The sequence below is a fragment of the Mirounga angustirostris genome, unplaced genomic scaffold (genome assembly GCF_029215605.1).
Source record: "Mirounga angustirostris isolate CCGP_5_RB_7025 unplaced genomic scaffold, mMirAng1.0.hap1 SCAF_14, whole genome shotgun sequence".
Lineage (NCBI taxonomy): Eukaryota > Metazoa > Chordata > Mammalia > Carnivora > Phocidae > Mirounga > Mirounga angustirostris.
This window is the reverse complement of record NW_026991722.1, coordinates 17,396,486-17,420,224: the sequence shown is the minus strand read 5'-3', so window position 1 is coordinate 17,420,224 and position 23,739 is coordinate 17,396,486. Positions and strand designations below refer to the sequence as shown.

The window sequence follows — 23,739 nt, the reverse complement described above, 5'->3', positions numbered from 1 at the left end:
ATTTGTAATGTACACATTTGTAAATGCAAAGACTATCTCTAGAAAGGTAACCGATAAACTGGTAAGGGCTGTTGACTTTGGGGAGGGGAAGTGGGCACTGACGTGGAAAGGGGAAGAGTGACTTGACACTTTATACCCTTTCAGACCCTTTGAAGATTGTAGCATTCACATGTTTTACTTACTCCAAAAATTAAACTGAAAAACAAAAAAAATACATAGGACAACACTGAAGCTTGGGAGCTATTTTTGTTGGGAGTCCTTCATCAGAAAGTAACAATGATGATTTCACACGTTGGCTACTAGTGATGCTTCGCAACTCTAGCGCTCACGATAGATGGTGAGCGCCCCAATGGCAGGGGACACTTTAATTGGACCTTGAATCGGTGTCCTTGTAGGAGTTACCTATTGCTGCATAAAAAATGACCCCCAACTTTAGCAGTTTAAAACACAAGTGTTATCTCAGTTTCAATAGCTCCGGATCGTGGGCCTGACGTAAGGCTCTGCTTCCCAGCTCGCTCACAGGCCTGCTGACAAGATTTGGTTCCTCGTGGGCTGGTGGCTGGAAGCTGGCTGCTCAGAGAGCAAGTCAAAAGGAGGGTCTTCTTTGCACCCTCGCCTTGGAAGTGACCTCTCATCCCTTGTGCCATATTCTGTTCATGACAAGTGCATCACCACGTCCAGCTCGACAAGGAGAGAGGTTGCCCAGAAACTGCAGAAACCGCAAATTACACTTATGAGAATCTGGAGTCGTTTTAGCAGGGCCCCAAATTTGGTAAAAAGTGCCCTGAGACAGCTCGCATGCAACAAGCATGAGAGGTCCAGCAGTCAAATGCAAGCCAGGGAGCCGTGACTTCCCGCCAGCGAACGCCAGCAGATGTGAAGCATTACGAGCACTCACAGAACTGGAAGGCTCCAGAGGAGGCAGAAGTAAAATTCAAAATTCGCTTTTAAAAATCAGAGGGGTATCAGCCCTGGTGTGATATGTTCATTTTTTTTTTATTTTGGCAGCACTGAACACAGTGTTTATATCTTATTTGGTGGTGAATGATTATCAATGCTTAGCCTGTGTTATGCGATAAAAGAGAAATGAAACACACAGGTAATCACGTTAAGCATTCTCTTTTCACTGAGCCCACTGTAACTCACTGCATCATATAAATGCCAGAGTTCAAAAGCCGGTTCAATCAATTGACCTTTAAGTCCACATTTCTGATCCTATTTGATTACTATGAATCTCCTATTCACAAGTTGTCTGTCTATGTAAAACTGTCTTGGAGAGGTCGATAAATGGAGAATTTTTTTTTTTTTTAATCTGAAGTTGAGAAAAAGTAAAGCAAACAAGGCCATTTTAATCTTTTACTCACTTAACTAAATCCTTGAAAGGATTAAAAAATATTTAACTTGTCAATTTCCTTAAAAAGTCCTTTTACAATGAAAATGGATGTGTTCACAATGACTGTAAATGTAACTGAAGGTTTTACAGGATAGACTCCGTAAATGGCTCCCTTTGGCCTGGCTCCCAAATCCCGATGTGCAGCTGTAAGGAACATCCTGTTGCATGTTGACATACATTCACAGCTCGGGAATTTAACAATTAGGAGTCAGATCTTATCACACTGCTGAGCGCTGGTAGGCTGGCTTCCAATTCAGAGCTGGGTTGGGGGGGGTCGGGGGAGATGGTGAAAAAGAGGACTTCTCAGAAGGTGTGTGTTGGGGCGGGGAGAGTCAAAATTACATTGGAACTGTGGCTTTTCTTTCAATCATTTGCCAACCATATGCAAGGCCAGAGAAATGATCTCATTTTACAACCCTCAAAATCTTTTAAGTTTCACATATTTTAAAAAGAGAGTGTGCGCATGCCTGAGAGCATGCGGGGAGGCGAGGACAGAGGGAGAGAGAGGGAGAGAATCTCCAACAGACTCCCCGCTGAGAGCAGAGTCCAACGCAGGGCTCGATGCCAGAACCCTGAAATCATGACCTGAGCCGAAACCAAGAGTCAGCTGCTCAGCGGACTGAGCCACCCAGGCGCCCCAACCCTCAAAATCTCCTCATTGGCTTTAGCCAAAGGGGTTGCCTGATGCAAATAATATTGTACACCATATATGTGAACAACTTATTTTTTCTGTGAACAGTTTTACCTCCAGAGAAGGAAGATGTGGTTTCTTATTTCCTCTTCTCTTCTGTTTGCCCACACTCACCCCTCCTCCTCACCCTGATTAGGAAGTGATTTCTAAGCGGTCAAGAGTCAGGTCACAGTAGCCACATCCCTGACTCCCTCATGATCTGGACACAAGGCCCCTTGCTTGTCTCAGCAATGTGTGCACGATGCAGGGGGCTGGCCGACGTTCGTGGCACCACCGGGCTCCTTTGGGGTCAGCCAGCTATTTAGAATTCATAAAAATGGACTTGAAGTCCATTCATACAACCACTGCTGGTCAGTGGTCTGAATCTCCAGAAGAACAAAAGTGGCCCTTGAACACCAATTGGTCTACTTCAAAATCACTCGGGGAAAATCAGGAAAGGGTCTGACACAGGACTTTCTACTTTCTCAACCGCCTGAGGGGATTCTAATGCGCAGCCGTCGGGACTGGGTCCCTGGTCCAGGCTGAAGTGAAGTATGAATTTCTATTCCTGCCAGTTGGTGATTTACCTCGATCACACCTTTACTCTTTCTTCTTGGGACTGTTTCACACCTGCCCGGAGAGCTTTGTTGAGTTTTTGCAACAAAGAACTAAGACGATAAAACAGAACCACCTAGTTCAGAGCTGCAAGGGATGTTAGGGAAAATTTCCAAACTCTTCATTTTTACAAGCGGAATCTGGGGCTTGGAAAGGTTAGGGGAGGGGAGTGCTGAACTGTATTTCGTCTCCCCGGGCCTGGTGTCCCCACCTGGAAAGTCGTGATGGATGGATGGATGGATGGATGAAATCATCAGTTAGTGAATGCCTACTGGGTTATTATAGACCTTTGCGATGCAGAGGATATCATGACTCTCAAAGGGAGAGAAACCGTAACAGATTATTACAGTTCAATTACAGGAAGTGCCAGGAGATGCCAGGAGCTTGGTCCCTAACGCAGCCTGGGGAGCGTCTGGGAGGGTGTCCAGGCCAGGAGAACACTGCAGCTGAATCTCGAATGATAAAGAATCGCATCCCTTGAAGAAAGGGCAGAAGGAACAAAGGTGGCCTGCCCTCTCTCTAGAATTCTTGTGACTGTAAGATATTGCAGGTGAAGGTGCTTTGTCATCAGCAAATCACGACACAGAAGTGAGCTATGAGGCTGCACACTCGATCAAGGCTGCCCACAGCTGACGTAATCCCAGAACCCAGTCCCGCGTCTGAGTGACACTGCCCATTTATTTCAATCCCTTCCCCCATATTCGGACACTATGGCATTTCCACGAGCCCCGGTGAATTTTTGACACACCAAAAGACATCCCATAGAGGGCAGACTCTCCAGCGTCTACTTCCCTGGCAATTCTCTGCCTCCACTATGCATTAGAATGCCCCCCAGGTGTACCCCACTTGGGTGACTCCTACCCTCCCATGGAGGACTCAGGCATCAGTATAGTTGAGCCCCCCAGGTGATTCCAATGTGCAGCCGATTTGAAGAACCTCATTTATTACAACCCCAATAAGACTTTACACACCCCCCCACACACACAGACAATTCCTCAGTCATTGCTGGTTTATACCTCTTAATGCAGGCTCCAGATAATGTGGAATCCATTTGTTTCAGTCTGGACTATGATGTGATTCTTTTAGGAAAACATTTACCCTCTGAATGATGACTGGCCTAATACTAGTTTGTCTTTTTTAAAGATACATAGGCTGATAGGGGAGGCAGGCGCTTGCCCAGAAGTAGGACAAGTGGCAGAGAACAGACTGTCCGAGCAACAAATGTGCTTTGGAGAAACCATAAAACAGATAAGGTGGAATGCAGGATGGATAATATTTAAGTGGATTTATACTTAACAAAGTACTAACATGCTTACTGTGGTCCTTTGACAACAGGTAACAGGATAGAGCATCAGGGCTCAGAAACAACTCTGTTTATATTTCTACTTCCTTTAGTAACATAGGAAGGCCCGGGTAATAAGAACTTTAAAGTTACCAAGTTACAGCTGGAAGATGCTGCCCTAAAATGAAGCCATCAGATGCCTCTTTGTGTTCCACAAAAGAGTCCAGAAGAAAATTATCAGAGAAAACACGGAAGTCATGTCTTCTACCCTTTATCAAAGGGCACATGAGGACAGAGCTGCTGTTCTTTCGACAGTAAGCTGGTCCTGCCCGTCCTCTGTGCCCTGTAGGCCAGCAGCCTCGGCATCATCCAGAGCTTGGGAGAATTGCAGAATTTCACCTTCTAACCAACCCTGAATCTACATTTTCACAAGATTCCCCAGGAGATCCACATGCACATTCATGTTGGAGAAGACAATGGTCTACACTGTGGGAGTAGCCACTTTCTGGATCCTCCAGCGAAGCCACATGGGTGTCTCTCAGAGGCCAGAGCTGCTTTGGGCTCCATTTACTTTCAAGTATTTCCCCCATCCCAATTGAAACTGTTCATCAGGGCGCCTGGGTGGCTCAGTTGGTTAAGCGACTGCCTTCGGCTCAGGTCATGATCCTGGAGTCCCGGGATCGAGTCCCGCATCAGGCTCCCTGCTCGGCAGGGAGTCTGCTTCTCCCTCTGACCCTCCTCCCTCTCATGCTCTCTGTCTCTCATTCTCCCTGTCTCAAATAAATAAATAAAATCTTTAAAAAAGAAAAAAAAAAGAAACTGTTCATCATTTCCCGAACTTGGGGAACCCCTAATCTTTCTTCAAGACTGTCCTCCAGTGTAAACCTCCTCTTGGGAAGCTTCCTGAACACCTCTGACCTGAGTGAGTAACTCCTTTCTCTGTGCTCCCTCAGCCTGACATTTCCCACTTCCCTCCCTCACCCCTGCAGGCTAGTCTCCCTTCACTCACCCAGCCACCCAGGCAGCAACCACTCCCACTAATATCCATTCTGTCCACCACTGAGCTGTAGAGAGCAGGACAGATGTGGTCCCTTCTCCAGAAGCTTCCAGACTCAGGGAGCAGCACAGCAATAATCCCACAAGCAGATGAAGGGACTAGAAAGAGAGCAAGGGGCATAGTTTGGGAGGGACCTGCTTTCATGGGGGGTGGTCAGAAAATGCTCTGATGACATGCCACTTGAGCCCCAAAAGCAAAAGATAAGCAGTCCTTGCGGGAAAGAGCTTTTCAGGCGAGAAAGCAATAAATGTGCAGGTCCCGGGACAGGAAAGGGCTGGTCATGCTCCAGAGGCTGAAGCAGGACAAGAGTGAAACCGGCAGGGGGTCGCAGGCTGGACCTGCTAAGCCGCGGGAAGGATGTAAATGTTATCAGTGCAATGGTGAGCTACAAAAAATTTTGCAGCTGGGCACAGATGTGACCCAGGACGTGAGTGGCCGCTCTGGGCTGGGAGTGGAGACATCAGCAGGGGACTCTTAGGGTGGGGGGGTGGCCCAGGAAGAGGGTGGTGGTGGCCTGAATAAGGGGGTGGCAGTGGAGACAATCAGACAGACTCAAGATCTTGTGGAGGTAGAAGCAGCAGATCTAAGAGATGGATTGGAAATGGAGGACGCAGGGCGCCTGGGTGGCTCAGTCAGTTGAGCGTCTGCCTTCAGCTCAGTTCATGATCCCGGGGTCCTGGGATTGAGCCCCATGTGGGGCTCCCTGCTTAGCAGGGAGTCTGCTTCTCCCTCTCCCTCGCCCCCCCACCCCCCAGCTAGTGCTCGCTCTATCTCAAATAAATAAAATCTTTAAAAAAAAAAAAAAAAGGAAATGGAGGTGGGGTGGCACAATGTGGAGGAGGAAGGGGTCACAGTTCAAGTCCAGGTGTCTGGCTTCAGCATCAGCTGGAGAGGAGTCATTCTAAACGGGTGCAGGGGGGGGGGGCGTGCCTGCCCCGCTCTGGAGACCCACCAGCGGATAGGACTGGCTGGCAGGGCAAAAAAGCTGGCTGCTGTGGAAACTCAGCAGGGACTGGCGTGTTAATGGTGCCGAAAGCCACCGAAATGGAGCAGATCCCCTCAGGGAGGCAGAAGCAGGCTGGGAGGGAGTCCCGGGGAACCAGCATTCTCAGAGGACTCCGGTCCGTGGTGTAGGGAAAGATTTCCCAAGCCCAGCACTGTACATTTCAGGTGGGATGCCTTGTTGTGGAAGCAGTCCTGTGCATCGTGGGATGTTTAGCTGCACCCCCTGAGTTGTGACAACCTAAAATATGCCCTAGGGCCCCAAATCGCCCCAGCTAATTAGGTTAGGGAAGCTTTTGCAGTCTTTAATAAAGCTGGTGCCTGACTTCGGTCTTGAAAGTTCACAGCCCGCCCAGGGGAAGAGTTCCACAAACCACTTCAACTTTCTCATGTTCTGGCTTTGTGGACAAGCACCTAGAATTCACTGAATAAAACCAGACCTAGTACTACGCTTGACCTTGCTCTATCTAATAAGAAGCAATTGTAGTTCTACTAACCCCAATATAGTCCACAGATCTTGAAAACCTTTTAGCTTTATTGTCTTTTGATAATAAACACAGACCCCCAAACAGTGAGTGAATCTTTGTGTGAGCTGTTTTAGCCTTTTATGCAAATATTTTATAGCTCAGAGTGATAGAATGGGCTAGAAGCTTCGAAGTATCATTGGTAAAAAGATCTCCGATCCAAACCAAGATGTCACAAGAGTCCTCTTTTCCCAAGTAGGAGTGAACTAAAAATAATCCCTGGTATTTTATGGCATTTGCAAAGGATGGCAACAGGTACCAGAAGTTGGTGCTAAAAGAATCTTAAAATACCAATTTTTGTTTGTGACTATTTGAATAAGTAATAAGGTCCAAGGACATGGTTCTTCTCCTCTGGCACCTTACCAAAGGAATGAAGCCATAAAGTTCACTTGATCAGGCCACATGGGGTTCTTCTGACCCCAGCGTCACTAAGAAAAAAACAACCAACTTCAACACCTGCTCTCAGAGAACATCTTCCAATAATGGCAGCTAATTCCAGTGACCCTCAGTGTAAAAAAAGGCATATGTCTGCCTCTACCATTGGCCTTGTCCTTGTAGAACAGCTACTATAAGGTAAGCCCTGTGCTGGGGGCTGGGTTACATCAATGAGCCCTAAACAGGTGCTCTTCTCACGCAGGTGACAGACTAGTGCAGGGACAGCTAGACCAGCGATTACAATACAGCTCAGGATGGCAGCACCCCGGGGCCTACACCTGTCCTGCTTCTCACCTGCTCAAGGTGATATCTGTCACTAAGGAATCTTCACATACCCTTCCCTGCCATGGCGGGACGTGACTTCAGAATCCTACTCACCAAAAACTTCTAGGCCAGCGGTCCTCAACCTGGAGCAGGTGTCAAAGTCATCTGAAAGTTCTGTTCGGACACAGATGGCTGGGTCCTACTTCCCGAGTTTCTAGCTCAGTAAGTCTGCCGCTGCCACTCCAGGACCATTCTTTGAAAAGCAGAGTTTAGATAACTACCACTAAATCAAGTGGAGTTGGCACATGAAATAAAAGCTAGCCACCATCTCTGAGATGGCGAGATCTGGGTCAAGAATGGACAGAGAGTGACCAGAACAAAGGAGGGGCCCCTCACTTTGACCTGGGAGGGTGGAGAATCAGGAAGTCTTCGAGAAGGAAGTAGCACCTGGTCAGCAGGTGAGCAGGAGATGGGAGTCAAGGGCAAAGAACACGGCACACGTGTACATGCAGAGACCCTGAGACAGAGGAGTGTGCTCTGTCCTATTAGAATTCCAACTAAGAGGGAAATGACATTTCATATCAGATAAAGTTAGTAGAAGCGACTGCACCATTAACCTCAGGAATGAAAACATTCCTTTCCTATTGAAAGCAGTTTAATGATCAAATATATCATTGTCAGCTTTTTTTTTTTTTTTTTTTTGCATTAAATGTTTTCCTCCTTAAACAATAGCCTGGGCTTCGTAATAGTCTGTCACAGCGGCACCTGGTTGGCTCGGTAGGTGGAGGGTGCGACTCTTGATCTCGCGGGGTTGTGAGTTCGAGGCCCACACTGGGTGTAGAGACTACTTAAAAAAAAAAAAGTCTATCACATTGCCAGATGATGAAGTACGAATCACCCTGCCATTTTAATTTCACTACTAAGGATATGCTCAGAGTCAGTCTAAAGATGGGACCTGCACCAGTCCAGGAAACAAGCAAAGAAATAAAACAGAAATCTCAGGGGCGCCTGGGTGGCTCAGTTGGTTAAGCGACTGCCTTCGGCTCAGGTCATGATCCTGGAGTCCCGGGATCGAGTCCCGCATCGGGCTCCCTGCTCAGCAGGGGGTCTGCTTCTCCCTCTGACCTTCCTCCTTCTCATGCTCTCTGTCTCTCATTCTCTCTCTCTCAAATAAATAAATAAAATCTTTAAAAAAAAAAAAACAGAAATCTCAGGGTCACCTGTTAAGTGGAGACTAATGTGGACAGAGGTTGGGGAGGGAAGGATCCAGGAAATTTAACGTAAATAGGGAGTAAGAGCTGGGAATTTTACTGCGTAGCCTCTAATCTAAAAGCCTTCATTCCAATAATGTGATCATCTAAAGGCTCATGAAAACTAAGAACCCCAAAAAATGTTAAAGGGAGTTTAAAAAAAAATCAAAGATCAAAGGAGAGATACTACGTAATCTTCATCTAGTAAGAGGGATTAAAATACAGCCAGATCTGGGAGATAACACTGATTCTGAATACTTTGGGACAGAAAAATGATTCCTAACAACTTAGAGCTTAGACGAATTCTAAAGTATACAAGGACTGGCCAACAGGATGTTAGGATAAAAATATTGTTTGAGGGGTGCCTGGGTGGCTCAGTGGGTTGAGCATCCAACTCCTGATTTCAGCTCAGGTCATGATCCCAGGGTCCGGATCCGATTGAGCTCCCCATCTGGCTCCTTCCTCCAAGCAGAGTCTGCTTGTCCCTCTCCCGGCCCCACCCCCTTCCAGCTTGCTCTCACACTCGTGTGCTCTCTCTCTCAAATAAATAAGTAGAATCTTTAAAAAATATATTGTTTGAAAGATTTGAAGTATTCTCATATAAAAATTTGAAGACAATGAACTTTGTTATATAATAAATTCTAAGGGTACTCTAGACTGAAAATCATTGTACCATTCCTAAGACAATGTAGCAAACAAAATTTTACTCTATAAAATCAAATGTACCTTAGTTCTTGCAACAGTCACCAATATTTATGCTCCCTTAATCCTCTGACAAGTATAATTAAAGCATATTAGGCTTACTGATCTCCTTAGGACACATGCAAAGGAAACTATATATAAAATATAACTTCATCTGATAAAAAGTGAGCATAAAGTCCCACCAGAACACTGAGGCTGGGTAGCATGGAACACACTATAGATTTCCTTTTGTTATTCTGTCTGGGTCCTTGCTGGGAACTTCTTTTTCAAAACTGATGTAGTGCCTTATGGATTGCATGGCTTTACTGATTTTTAACTTTTAAAAAAGAGTCTTTTCGGGGCTCCTGGGTGGCTCAGTTGGTTAAGCGTCTGCCTTCGGCTCAGGTCATGATCCTGGAGTCCCAGGATCGAGCCCACATCAGGCTCCCTGCTCAGCAGGGAGTCTGCTTCTCCTTCCGACCCTCCCCCTCTCATGCTCTCTCTATCTCATTCTCTCTCTCAAATAAATAAATAAATAAAATCTTTAAAAAAAAAAAAAAAGAGTCTTTTCTGGGGCACCTGGGTGGCTCAGTCGTTAAGCGTCTGCCTTCGGCTCAGGTCATGATCCCAGGGTCCTGGGATCGAGCCCCGCCTAGGTCTCCCTGCTCAGCGGAAAGCCTGCTTCTCCCTCTCCCACTCCCCCTGCTTGTGTTCCTGCTCTTGCTGTGTCTCTCTCTGTCAAATAAATAAATAAATAGTCTTTTCATTTAAAAACGCTCCAAATTTTGTCAAACTTCAGTGATTACGTACATGAATGTTGGTATTATTTTTCTGTAGATTTAAATTTTCTCAAAATACAGGGGGAAAAAGCCATTTAAAATAAAAAGGCCTCATTTAAAATTTGATAAACCTTCTAAAGGGATCGATGGTATTCGTTGCATAGACATAAAAAATACTTCATAAAGTAAATATGCAACGAAACAAGACAGAACCTACTGCATGTACCTGCCATCAGAAAAGCAGCTTTCTTTTTTCTTACGTTGTGTGAAAACCATTACTTCCTTGTACTTTGGTTAGATATGTTTTTGTACGATTCCCCCACTACATATTAAATATCTGAAGAGCAAGCACTATTTCTAACCAGCTATAGCTCTCTAAAGTCAGCATTAAAGTGAAAGTAATGGCCTTCAAAGCTGTCTTCAAGGACAGGGTCCGTAATAATCATTCACTCAACACACTGTTGAGTTCCTACTGTGTGCCAGTGAGTGCGTATTCCAAGAGGAACAGGAAGAACTCCCCAAAACATAGAATACGTGTTATCTACATGTGGGTCTATAGATATTGGAGGTATCCATTGGGACTGGTACACTTTAAGCATCAGGATTTAAAAAATCCCAAAAAGCATCATTGTTACTATGACAATGCCTCATCTAAGAAACTGAGCTTGCTACTGCAACACGGTGGCCCCTCGTGCTTGTCAAATACTACAGAATACATCATAGGACAACGTACAGGGAGGCTGCCCAAAACTGCCAAAGTGTCATATGCTTCATTATCTTAACTTACAACTTGAAATTATATCTACCATGTAACTTTTAAAAGCTAGAATCTTATGGCATAGGAGACTGTGAAGAGTCATGGAATGACATCAGAAAGATATTCTATAAAACGTAGGGGCGTGACGGGAAGCACAAAGAAATGGGAGCTTTGAAAATTAAATGACACCGCTGAACTGAAAGTTGGGAAGAGAGTCCTAGACCAGCTTCAGCCAGAGACCATCCACCCAGACCTTGCTTTCCCTTGTGTTGCTCATCTGGTCCATGGGGGATACCATCCCTCCTAATAACCACCAAGTGAGAAGACTTCAAAGCAGTGAAGTGGCCTAAAAATACAGTACGTTCTTACTAGCCAAGGTCAAAGAACAGGTCAGTGACTTGGCCAGATCTGACATCTCCTGACCCCAGGGCCTTTCCCCACCCAATACTAGGCTGTTTGTTTGTTTTTACAAATAATGAATATTCATCAAAGACCGGGTAAATAACACAACACAGCCAATTTGAGAGAACAGGAAAAATCAATCCTCCTCCCTCACAATCTCCAAAATGTAAAAAAATGTATGGAAGATCCAGAAGTCGTCAAATGGAATATACAAGTAGTCCTCAAATTGCAAACATCTTTGTGTTCCAAAAGTTCAAGTCTGGGTAGTGTTTCCAAATAAAATGCAGGACATGCAGTTAAATTTGAATTTTAAATACAATTTTCTTTTGGCATAAGTATGTCTCAAATACTACATGGGATACACTTATGTTAAAAAAATCGTTCACCGTTCATCTAAGATTCAAATGTAACTGTGTGCCCTGTATTTTGACTTGCTAACCAATTTCTGGGTCATCTGTACTGCTTTTCCAACACAGCTGTGAGGTTCTGGAAAGAACCTTCACCTTGGGAGTTGAGGAAACACAGTTCACTTTCTAGTTTTTGAGACCTCAGGTAGGTTATAGCTCCTTCACTTGCAAAAAGAGGCCAGTAAATACATACACTACACAATTTAAGTGCCCTACTGCCTGAGAAATCCCATGACTTTATCAAGTTCCCATTCAAAACAAACTGGCCCTTTCCTGCGTCTGATAAGCATCTGATGTGTATGCAGTTGTCCTGGGTATTAGACAATACTGCACGGCCCTCCATCTCCTCTTCATCCATAAGGCGGGGCCCGTGCATCCATACAAGTGCTTTTTTTGCTCAAGTGTAAATGCTTTGTTGCTTAAAAAGGAAAAAAAGCTGAATGTATGATTTCACAAAAATCTATCAAAATTAAAAGGCTGGCCCTGAGGACAGGACACACCAGTTTCATAAGCTTTCCAACGTCCCGGTGGAACTCTGGAAACCCACCTCCGCACCACCAGTTCCCAAAGTTATGCGTCTCTAGCCGAGACTTCTGAACCTATCAAAGCTTGACCCCGGCCCCTCCTGGGTGTCCCTAACATTTCACTCACGTTATAGTACATGTCAGAATTTCTTTCCTTTTTAAAGACTGAATAACATTCCATTGTAGGGATACCTCACATTTTGTTTATCCATTCATCCATCAACAGCCATCCAGGTTCCTCTGGGGTCATTTTCAAGTAGGATCTCATCATTCTCTTAATAGTGTCTTATTTTCCTTTAAGTGCTTATCACAGATTGTGATTCTAAGATCAGTTTGTTTCATATATTTGTTCAATCTTTTATTACATACCTAGTCCTGTCACCCCACCCGTAATGACCTTTGTAAACTCCACAAAGGGGAGGACCATATCTGTTTTGTTCATCCTTCTATTAACCACCATTTCTGGGCATAGGCCCTGGAGCATAGAGGGGATTTGATAAGTAATTGTTGAATCACTGAATGAAAGAAAATCATTAAGTTACCAGAAGCCACTGGTCTTTAGATGCATTCACAGATCCCATGAACTTTGTATTCAACTGTGAACGAGAACAAATTAATGCACACACATACACACTTAGCTCTCTGGGCACAAACAATTCCCTTTGTAACATGTAAGTCAATCTGCTTGTGACTAACATTTCCATTTCCTGTGTCTTTTTTCAAGAACACATCATGTGCAGGGGCGCCTGGGTGGCTCAGTTGGTTAAGCGACTGCCTTCGGCTCAGGTCATGATCCTGGAATCCCGGGATCGAGTCCCGCATCGGGCTCCCCGCTCAGCGGGGAGTCTGCTTCTCTCTCTGACCCTCCTCTCTCTCATGCTCTCTCTCTCTCAATAAAATAAAATAAAATAAAAAATCTTTAAAAAAAAAAAAAAAAGAACACATCATGTGGAAAAGTAACTTGTGTGTTCAGCAAGGAAAAGGAATTAAGTACTGATAAATGTTACAATGTGGATGTTTGCTCAGGGGCGCCTGGGTGGCTCAGTCAGTTAAATGTCCAACTCTTGGTTTGGACTCAGGTCATGACCGAATCCTGAGTCAAGTTCCATATTTAGCTCAGAGCCTGCTTGTCCCTCTCCCTCCGCTTCTACCCCCATGCTCTCTCGCTCTCTTGCTCTCTCGAATACATACAAAATCTAAAAAAAAAAAAATTCTGCTAAGTAAAAGGAGTCAATCACAAAAGAACAGATGCTGTAAGATTCCGTTTATGCAAAATGCCCAGATAGGCAAATACATAGAGGCCAGAGTGGGAAAGCAGATTGGAGGTTGCCAGGAGCTGAGCCGAGGAAGGAACATGAGTGACCGCTAACAGGTACAGGATCTCTTTTTTTGGGTGATGAAAAGGTTCTAAAACAGATTGTGGTGATGGTTGCACAACTCTGTAAATATCCTAAAAACCACTGGACTAAACACTTTAAAGGGATGAATTATACGGCACATGAATTATATCTCCATAAAGCTATTTAAGAAAGAGACCACATGTTGGGGGGGGGGGATTGGGTGGCTGGGTGGCTCAGTTGGTTAAGCCTCCAACACTTGGTTTCTGCTCAAGTCATGATCTGGGGGTGGTGAGATCAAGGCCCACCTCGGGCTCCACACTGAGCAGGGAGTCTGCTTGAGATCCTCTCTCTGTGCTCCACCCCCCTTGCTCTCACTCTCCCTCAAAAAAAAAAAAAGACAACATGTGGATGGAGATGGAGGAGGCCTGCCTGCACCTGAGGGATAGCAAGAACTTGCCTTCCCAAGGAGGCAACGCACAGCAAGGGGGCAACACCTCTGGCAGCAGACCTGGCCGGGGGGGGGGGGGGGGGGGGGGGCGGCAGCCACTCCCCTCTCGCAGCAGAGGCCCCCTCGCCCCGCAAACCCTGTGCATTACAGACCATCTTCCTTCCAGGAAAGGCCTCCCTGCTTTGTGCAAACCATTTCCTTTTTTCTACCAGTCCTCTCCCCCGACTAAAGTAGGAAGACAGGCTCTGAAGATAAACAAAGGTAAAGCTCTCTGGACCTCGACTTTACATAAATATGCATATTTCTGAAGAGCCTCTTTATAACACAGCCCATTGAGTTTACAGCAAACTCAGATTTCCGATCGCAACCCAGGTTCTGCCAAGAAAGCTATCTTTGGCTGCTCTTTCTCTAATACCCCATAGCCAATCCGTCTGGAAATCCCGTTGGCTCTACCTTTTAAATATATCCACCACTTTCTCTTTCGCAGAGAGCTCACCCAGGTCCCAGCCTCCACAATGGCTCACCTGGGTCAGCTTCCTACCTAGGCTCCCTGCCTAGGACCACCCCCGCCACCCCCATCTCTGCACAGCAACCAGAATGACCCTTTTAAAATGCAACCAGACCACAGATCACGCTACTCCACTGTGCGACATCCTGCACCAAATGCCCCCCAGTCCTGCACAATGTCAAAGCTGAGGTCCTTGCACACCTAGGAAGCCTGCATGGTGGGGCTCCCCTTCCTGCTGCTCTCGGCTTCTCCTCCCATTCCTCTACTCACACACAGGGTTGAGGAACAGCCAACCACCTGTTCATGGGCTTCATCAGACAAATCAGGAGCCAAGCACCTGCACATTAGGGCCTCTGCACAGAGAACTCGGTCCCCTCTGCCTAGGACGCTCTGTTTCCATATCTTCAAGGTTCCCCTTCTCCCTGCTGAATCTTTGCTCAAATGTCACCTTCTCCACGCTCCAACTGCATCCTGTTCTCTTGACCCCCTCCCCTAAGCCCCTCTACCCTGTTCCGCTTGCTCTTTTTACCCTTCTAGTACTTATCCTCAGATACACTACATCGTGTACCGCTTGACTCCCTTCAGTATCGACTGTCTCCCCTCTCTAGAAGGTGAGCTCCATGAAGGCAGGCTCTTCATCTACTGGATTCACCGACAGATGCCAAGTGCCTGGCACACAGGATGTGCCTTTTAATATCTGTCAGGTAGCTGGCAGGATGGATGAATGAGGCCTCTGTTTCAGACTAGTAGGCTAAGAAAGAGTCCACTCTGTGGAATGACCGAGAAGACAGGAAGTTCCTTAGGAGAAACCAAGAGAGTCCTTCTTTGGCCATGGAACTCGGGAAGGGAGACCAAGAGTTAACCAGGAGACAGGGCCTGGGCAAACTTCCTTCAGCTTCAAAAAGAGTATTGGTCCAAGTGATCTCAAAGGACACATTAGATGCTATTTATTCACCAAGTCACAGAGCCTGAGGTTCTCAAATTGACCTTTAAGAATTTTCACCACGTTTCTCTATGTAAGGGGGGGAAGCCTAAGACTGAGAAAAAAAAAATTCTAAACAATCTTAATCAAGTTGAGCTAGACAAAATCAAGTATCAAACCTCCAAGAGATCAGCCATGTTAGCCCCAATATCCTTTTTGTGGCTATAACGAGCAGAGGATAGGAAGATGGGAAATACCCAAGGATGGTGGTATTTGGGCTTAGTTTGAAGATTTTTTTTTTACTTAAAAAAAAAAAAACCCGCTTTTAAAACATGCAAATTCTTATTTTGGCTAATTTTTCACAGTCTGAACATAAACTGAGTGCCTGTTGTTCTCTGAAAAATATAGATTAAGATGCCTTTAAGCTAACAGACTGACATCTAATTATTTAAAAAGGGCTTCTGGTTTTGATCCTATTATTACACCTGTGCAACAATGGGATAATTCTGCCATTCCACAGCCTGTAACTGACCTTTGGCCTTAAAGCTTACTTTGAAAACCATGGATTCGATCCTAAGGGAGAGATCAATCTATTAAGTATTCCATTTTTCAAACATTTAAAGGTTTTTTGTTTTTGTTTTTTTTTTAAGATTTTATTTTTTTGACAGAGAGAGGCACAGCGAGAGAGGGAACACAAGCAGGGGGAGTGGGAGAGGGAGAAGCAGGCTTCCTGCAGAGCAGGGAGCCCGATGCGGGACTCGATCCCAGGACCCTGGGACCACGACCTGAGCCGAAGGCAGACGCTTAACTGACTGAGCCACCCAGGTGCCCCCATTTTTCAAACATTTAAGTATCAGTTTCTCTCACATGCTAACCCTCCTTCCACCAAAAGAAAACAATGTGTTTTAGTCCAAGTCAGTTCTGGAGGAAAGTCAAGGATTTTTTTCTCTACTACAGAATGTCCTCCCTAGAAGACAGCTGTGATCTGCAGAGGCCTCCAGATTGTGGAACCAGGGCTCCTGAGCTTTTATGCCTGCATAGGCAAGCAGGGTATCAGCCACACCATGGGCTGGCTTCATAAGAACTGCTGCAGGTGAAAAAGAGAAACGTGTCATGCCCTTCACGCGCCCTCCACGCAACCATCCTCCCCATAGCGCCACACGTTCTTATCTCCAAGCTGTTTTGGAGGAAATCGTCCCTGCCCATCTTAGCCACTTTCTATGAAAGATAAATGTCACAAAACCGAAGATGATCTCAAAAACTCCTATGAACAGATACTCATTTGCCTATCTTCATAGCAACATTATTCACAATAGCCGAAGGTGGACACAACCCAAGTGTCAATGGATGATGAATGGATAAACAAAATGTGGTATATATACAGTGATTATTCAGGAAGGAATAGGAAGGAAATTCTGACATCTGCTAAGACATGGATGAACAATGAGGACACTGCTGGGTGAAATAAGCCAATGGCAAAAGGATCCATTTTTTGTATGATTGCACTTACATGGGGTACTTAGCCAAATTCATGGAGACAAAGTGGAATAGAGATTATTGGGAGCTGTGGGGAGGGAGAAATGGGGAGCTATTGTTTAATGGGTACAATGTATCAGAATAGGATGATGAAAAAATTCTAGAAATAGAGAGTGGTGATTGTTGCCTGATACCATGAAGGTGCTTAATACCACTGAGTTCACATTTAAAAACAGCAAATTTTATCAATATTTTGCCACAATTAAACAGAACTCCCATGAAATAAACTTCTGCACTAAGGTGAGATCATGAGTACAGATTTTCACATAATCTCCACAAGCTCTTCCATCTGATGAACCCCACACACTTGCTTTGCTTGTTTTATAAGCCTCCAGAATTTTTGATATAACATTTGCTAGTACCTGGCTTACAGGCCCGCAAATTGATTCCCAATATGGTGGTGAAGCCAATAGTTTCCAGCACGAAACATACAAAATCTGACCCATCTTCTCGTGTAAGTGAATATTTAAACCACCCAAGACAAATGCTCATCTATTTTCTTAGAGAGAACATTAAATGTTTCTTCTGGATCCAGGGGTCATCTATACATATCTCCAAGAATGGTCTAGTAGTTCACTGCATCCCAAGAAGACACAGTAAGAATCTGTGAACAAGTCACATCGCACATAAAATAAATAACGCATCCAACCCATTAGGAGCTCCCCCAACAGCAAGAACAGGCAATTGGAGACTGTGTGAGGACAATGCTCGGTGCTTGAGGAGTTCCAATGAGGATATTCCAGCTCAAGTTGAGTAAAGGTTAGAAAACAGATTTCAAACACTGTGTGCTCTAACCAAACAAACCTCAGCTCTGGTGGAACGAAAGCCACTCAGCAAAGAGACAAAGCCATAAACGACAGCCCTGTCAATAAAGAGCAAAGCTACCAGCCAAAGGTCAGGATACACATGTACTCAATGCCGAAGTGACAGGATTCTCAGTCACACGAAGGGGAGGTGGCCATCGACACGGAAAGGCTGTCCCAGGACAAGGGTGACCTCAGCACCCACCCCCATCCCCACCCCCACCAGGAGTCAATGCCTTTTCCCAGACCGAGAGCAAGCCTCTGGGCCCAGCTCTCCCTTCTTGAATGCCAATTCACTAGCCTGGAGGCTGATAATGAACACAGAGCTTCAAAGCTGGAATTGGGCTGGGCCCACCATCGCCCCTTGCAAAGAGGGACAACATCCAGACCAGAGGGAAAGGGAACACCGGGGCTATGTTCTTACCAAAGAAGGAAAAACAAACCAACCAACCCATAACTCAGGCCCTCTGCGACCCTCAGAGGTTTCAGTGAAGCAGGGAGGTAATCCCCAGGACAGTGCTGGAGAAGAGATCCTCAAGGTATTTTTTAAAAGAATGAATGAATCGGATTGTATCAAGGGTCTCTGATTAGTACTGCTTACTAGGCGCCACAAATGAGAGACACTCACACAGAGCGTGGATCCTTTCAGGAAGACTCAAGTTCCAGAAACTCCTGAGTTTTGAATACGGAGGAGTAATTTTTTTTTTTTTTTTTAATGGAAGTACAGAGGCCAAAGGAAAAGAGATAGGAGGTGGGGGGTAAAGGAGACACGTAAGTGTTCTGTATGTCCCAAGGGCCTTCACCGACCCAGCACCTCATGGCTGTGATTGAGTGGGCATGTCCCTAGGCCACCAAGGACTGTCGAACTTCATGCTGTCCCCAGACATCTATGCCCCAGAAGTCAAATCCTGGATGTGGAGGTTCAGAATCTGCCCCCTACCCTAGGGGACTCTTTCTTACCAAAGCTTGGTGCAAATAGTCACCTATGTTTGCTAAATAAATGCCAACATGCAAAGTGATTCCTGTTTCCTACAAAGTCTAGGAGAAAGGCAATTGCTGGATGAGCAATAATTATTTACTGAGCAATACCAACGACAACACAACAGTAAAACAATTTTTTGAGAGAGAGAAAGGAGAGAGAATACAAGTGTGGGGAGGTGGGGGGAGGTTCAGGGAGGTGGGGAAAGGAGAGGGAAAGAATCTTAAGCAGACTCCATGGTGAGTGTGGAGCCCTAGGTGGGGCTCGATCTCACGACGCTGAGATCGGTACCTGAGCCAAAACCAAGAGTTGGACACTTAACCAGCTGAGCCACCCAGGCGTCCCAACACAACAGCAGTATTAATGACTACGTCTTATTGAGCTCTGTGCCAAGCCAAATTTAGCTAGATTCAATCTCTTATTTGGAACTCATCACACAACCTTGTGAGGTACTGTTTATTATTATTATTATTATTATTATTATTATTATTATTATACCATTTTACAGATAAACTGAAGCTAGATGGATTAAGTAACTTGCCCTAGGTTATACAGCTAAGAAAGCTGTGAGACCTGGATTCCAAGCTAGGTCAAAGGACTCCAAAGCACGTGTCACCAACCTCTATTTTACTGCTGCCTCTGGGCTCTGGGGGCCCTGGGATCAGTTATTGAACATATCTCCTATTGTGTGTGTTTGGGAAACAATGTATTTAAAAGTACAATGCATTTAAAAGTATTAGGGAGAGGATGAATGTATTCTTAGGTGATCAGATGATAATTCCTCTGTTTTCTAAGAACAAGAAACAAGACTATTTTATATATATACGCTTTCTAGACTCTTCCTCCACTATGCCAGGTCTTCCATAACACAAGACCTCACAAGATCTTAGATTGGGCATTCTTTTTAGTTGGGCATTCAGGAGTAACTTGGTTAACAAAATAAAGGATAAGCTATCTTCTTTTTGTGTTATTAAAACTCTCTGGCAGCAAATTAATTTTTACTTAATAAGTAACAAAACACCTGCAGGTGTTATGAATACAATTAAGCTAATTGAACGATGCCAACACATACCTGAAAACTCACACAACCCCCCCCCCCCACACACACACACAGAAACTTCCCAGGAGAGGGATCTAGAAGCAAATACAGAAGCAAATCTAAAATTATGTGCTTAAGGGACTTAAAAACACCTTTCTTTAGACATACATGACATGAATGGACCCCACAAAACTTGTTCTGGTAACTAAAAAGCAAGTTCCTCTGCATTCATAAGAGAAAACATAAATAGTAGTAGATTCGAATCTCTCTAGAGTTATAAGGATCACCTGGATTTCATGAATGTCGTTTACGAAAAACTGAAAAGGAATTCAAACCAGCAAGGCAATAAAATATTAAAATACACCAAACAGGGGCACCTGGGTGGCTCAGTTGGTTAAGCCTTTGGCTCAGGTCATGATCCCAGGGTCTGGGATGGAGCCCCACATTGGGCTCCCTGCTCAGTGGGAAGCCTGCTTCTCTCTCTCCCTCTGCCTTTCCCCCCTGCTTGTGCTCTGTCAAATAAATAAATAAAATCTTTAAAAAAAATACACCAAACATCTGGGCATTATACGACTTCTAAAATAGCAGAAAGTAAGAACACAAGAACACCTGTGTATAAGGGACATTCACCTGTTCTCTCATTTAATTCTCTCAACAACCAAAGGAAGTTGATAATATTGTTTTTTGGGTAAACTGAGGTTCAAAAAATTTAGGAATTTACCTAAGGTTAGACAATTTAAAAAGTAAATATAGGGTGCCTGGGTGGCTCAGTCAGTTAAGCGTCTGCCTTCAGCTCAGGTCATGATCCCAGGGTGCTGGGATCGAGTCCCACATTGGGCTCCCTGCTCCGTGGGGAGCCTGCTTCTCCCTCTGCCTCTGCTGCTCCCTGTCTCTGATGAATAAATAAAGAAAATCTATAAAAATAAATAAATAAACACAAATAAAAAATATATATAATAAAAAATTATAAAAATCAAATACAATTTAAAATAAGTAAAAGAACTGAATGAAACCTGTGGGAATCTAAATCCATAGGTTTTGCACTACTCCTTGCTTTTCAAAGATAAGGAAAGGAAGGCAGACAGGAAAGGCAGGCAGACAGGGAGGGAAAGAAACCCCTAATAGCAGGAGCTGATGGGTGCATGAATGCTAAGATCCCAAAGACTGAAATCCAGGGGAAACATGGAGCCAGTATTAAACTTGCCTTAAGTCCGCAGACTTTTTTGTTAAGCCATTTGCTCTACCAAATCATTATTTTATTTATTTAAAGATTGTATTTATTTATTTGAGACAGCACCAGCGGTGGGGAAGGGGACAGAAGGAGAGTGACAAGCAGGTTCCATGCTGAGCACAAAGCCCCATGCGGGACGCGATCCCAGGACCCTGAGATCATGACCTGAGCTGAAGTCAGATGTTTAACCCATTGAGCCACCCAGCGCTCCACCAAATCATTATTTTAAAGTCTCAATTTAGGGGCGCCTGGGTGGCTCGGCCAGTTAAGTGTCGGCCTTGGGCTCAGGTCATGATCTCAGGGTCCTGGGATTGAGCCCTGCATCGGGCTCCCTGCTCAGCGGGAAGCCTGCTTCTCCCTCTCCCTCTGCCTGCCACCCCCCCTGCTTTTGTGCTCTCTAATAAATAAAATCTTTCAAAAAAATTTAAAAAAATAAAGTCTCAATTTAAAAATTAAAAAAAAACACACCTCCTAGTTCCATCACTAACAAGAATAAGTGCACACTGGCATGCATTTTCCTTTTTTTTTTTTAAGATTTTTTTTATTTATTTGACAGAGAAAGAGAGAAAGTTCACAAGCAGGGGGAGAGGCAGAGGAAGAGGGAGAAGCAAGCAGACTTCCCGCTGAGCAGGGAGCCCGATGCGGGGCTCCATCCCAGGACCCTGGGATCATGACCTGAGCCGAAGGCAGACGCTTAACCGACTGAGCCACCCACGTGGCCCTGGCATGCATTTTCCTTAAAATAAAAGCCAGAAAGGAAGTTTGAAAAGGGCCAAAGCTGCTTTCGCACAGATGGCATCTGTGTTCACCAGTATTAAGCTACATGTGCCTTGTTTGGCCCTCAATTGACACACAGAATCACCAAATATCACCAAAGCACAGCCACCAACAAGTGGCAAAAGAAGAAAGTGGTTAAGGTTTCTTACCTAAAACTACAACCAGGAAGCCTCCACCACATAATGAAAGTCATTAAGAAAATTCAGAGAGTAATTGCAGGCAGACTTCTCCCCCAGAAAGGAATCAGCTAATAAGCATTAATTATCTTTTGCACCGTAAAAATATTTATAGTAGGTTCACATAAAGCCTTCCCCAAGAGGCTCCACATGAATGAATGGCATTTTAGGTCTAACACAAAAGTGCTCCCGGCTCCCGAGACGATGGAAATTAGAACTTTTACTTCACATTTTGTGTTTCCTCTTTTTTATATGCTCTTGTGTTTACCATCACTGGAGATTTTATCACACATTTTCAGTTTTTGTTCCTAAAAGCAGTCAACCTTCGTGCATAACCTACTGTGTGCCTGGTGATCTTCAGGCACGTGGCCTGTGTCGTGGCCTGGAATTCTCAAGGAGTAGAGGCAGAAATCTGAAGGCAATGCAACCAGGAAGATGGGAGAGAATCTTTTCTCAAGCCAAGCGGGCGGGCAGTTTCTGGGAAGGGAGCTCGGCGGCGTCCGGCGCTGAACTGGGACTTGGGGTCGGCCTGGGGGCACCGCGGGCAGGCCAGAGGGGTCAGGTGGGGTTGAGGGGCACTCGCGGGGCGGAAATGCGGCCCCGGGGCCCGACTGGCGCGTGCCAAGCCCCCTCCCCCGTTCCGCATTCCCTCCGCACTCTCGTCCTCCCCCTACAGCTGTGGCGAGTCTGCGTTCCCGGACCAGGCGCGCATACCCCCTCGGAGAAGTTGGGCAGACAGCTGAAGGCTTTTCTTTCCCTTGGGGATGCGTGGGCAAGTGGAGGGTTAAAACACTCGCCATTCTCTGCAACCCCGGTCCGCTCCGCACGCACAGCGGCGAAATGACAGTGCTGGGCATCCTACTGGGGAGGGAAGGAGATGGCCTGTGGCAGTGCCACGGGAGCTGGCGGAGACGACCCTACCATCACCAGGAAAAGTGCCCCTCTTCCCCCATCAGCTCCCGACCTGCGTTAAAGCTCACGGAAGACGTCAGGAGGGTACGTGGTCCTGCAGCAGGCGCCCTCCATCCCTCCCCGCAGGTGCGCCAGGTCCATTAGGTCCTAAGGTCTTTTTCAGACACGTTGGCATCGGCTCCCAAAGGGGGCCCCAGCAGAACTTAGCCACGGGAGACTTCTAGAAGGGCGGCAGACACTGCAGGGAAACCAACGGAACTGCCCCCCCAGGGCCTGCGAGTCCTGCCAGGCTCGCCCCTCAAAGCTTAACCCCAGACATGTGCGTGGCAAACCCAAACAACCCAAACGCCACCTGCGAGTTCCCTCTCCTCCCGGCAAGTGAAACCTCCTGGACGTCTGCACAGCGCTGCCTCCCCGGCCAGCTGTGCCTCGCCATCCCCGAGGCCGCGAAGTTTCCTGGCCCCCACCTAAAGCCCACCGCTGTGGGCTCGGGAGCCGGAGGGCGCGGACAGCTGCTGCCACCGCATCCCGGATCCCGGGAGTCCGCCCGCTCCGGGGCGCCCAGAGGACCTGTGGGACACCGCGCGATCGGCCGGGTGGGGAAGGTTGGGGGCCCCGCGCCGCGCCCCTCCTTACCTGGCGCTCTCTGGCCCCGGCTGGGACATCCGCCGCGTGCGCGCCCCTCCGCGCGCTCGCTGCGCACCTGGCCGCCGCCGCCGCCGCCACCGCCTGGCCCCAGCCCCGGCAGCCGCGCTAGCGCTTCATGGCGCACGGGGGCTGGCCCGGGGCCCCGGGAAGCGTGTCCAGTTGGCGGCGGCTCCTCTGGCTCTCGCCTCTCGCCAATGGCTCCCCGCCTTCCCCCGCCCCGCGTCCGTGCGCCGGTCCTCGGCGGCCGCCCTTTTCCCTCCGCACCCCCGGACCGGCCAAACTGGTTTCTCCGCTCCGGGGTGGTGCCTCCAGTCTCTCTCCGGCCGCCGCGGCTGGGGCTGCGGCTGGGGCTGGGGGCGGGCCCGGCCGTCTGCCCTC

General features: G+C 46.4%; 1 protein-coding gene across 2 annotated transcripts in view; it reads right to left on the bottom strand.

Annotated features, from left to right (window-relative positions):
• The window catches only part of ATP8B1 (ATPase phospholipid transporting 8B1), a 134,627-nt gene extending 111,139 nt beyond the window's left edge, over positions 1-23,488 (bottom strand). For both annotated transcript variants that reach the window (XM_045886640.3, XM_045886639.3), the window contains exon 1: positions 23,350-23,488. In XM_045886640.3, coding sequence (XP_045742596.1) covers positions 23,350-23,378 — 29 coding nt within the window. In that variant the 5' untranslated portion in view covers positions 23,379-23,488. The remainder of the gene's footprint in view (positions 1-23,349) is intronic.
• Between the last annotated feature and the right edge of the window lie 251 nt (positions 23,489-23,739).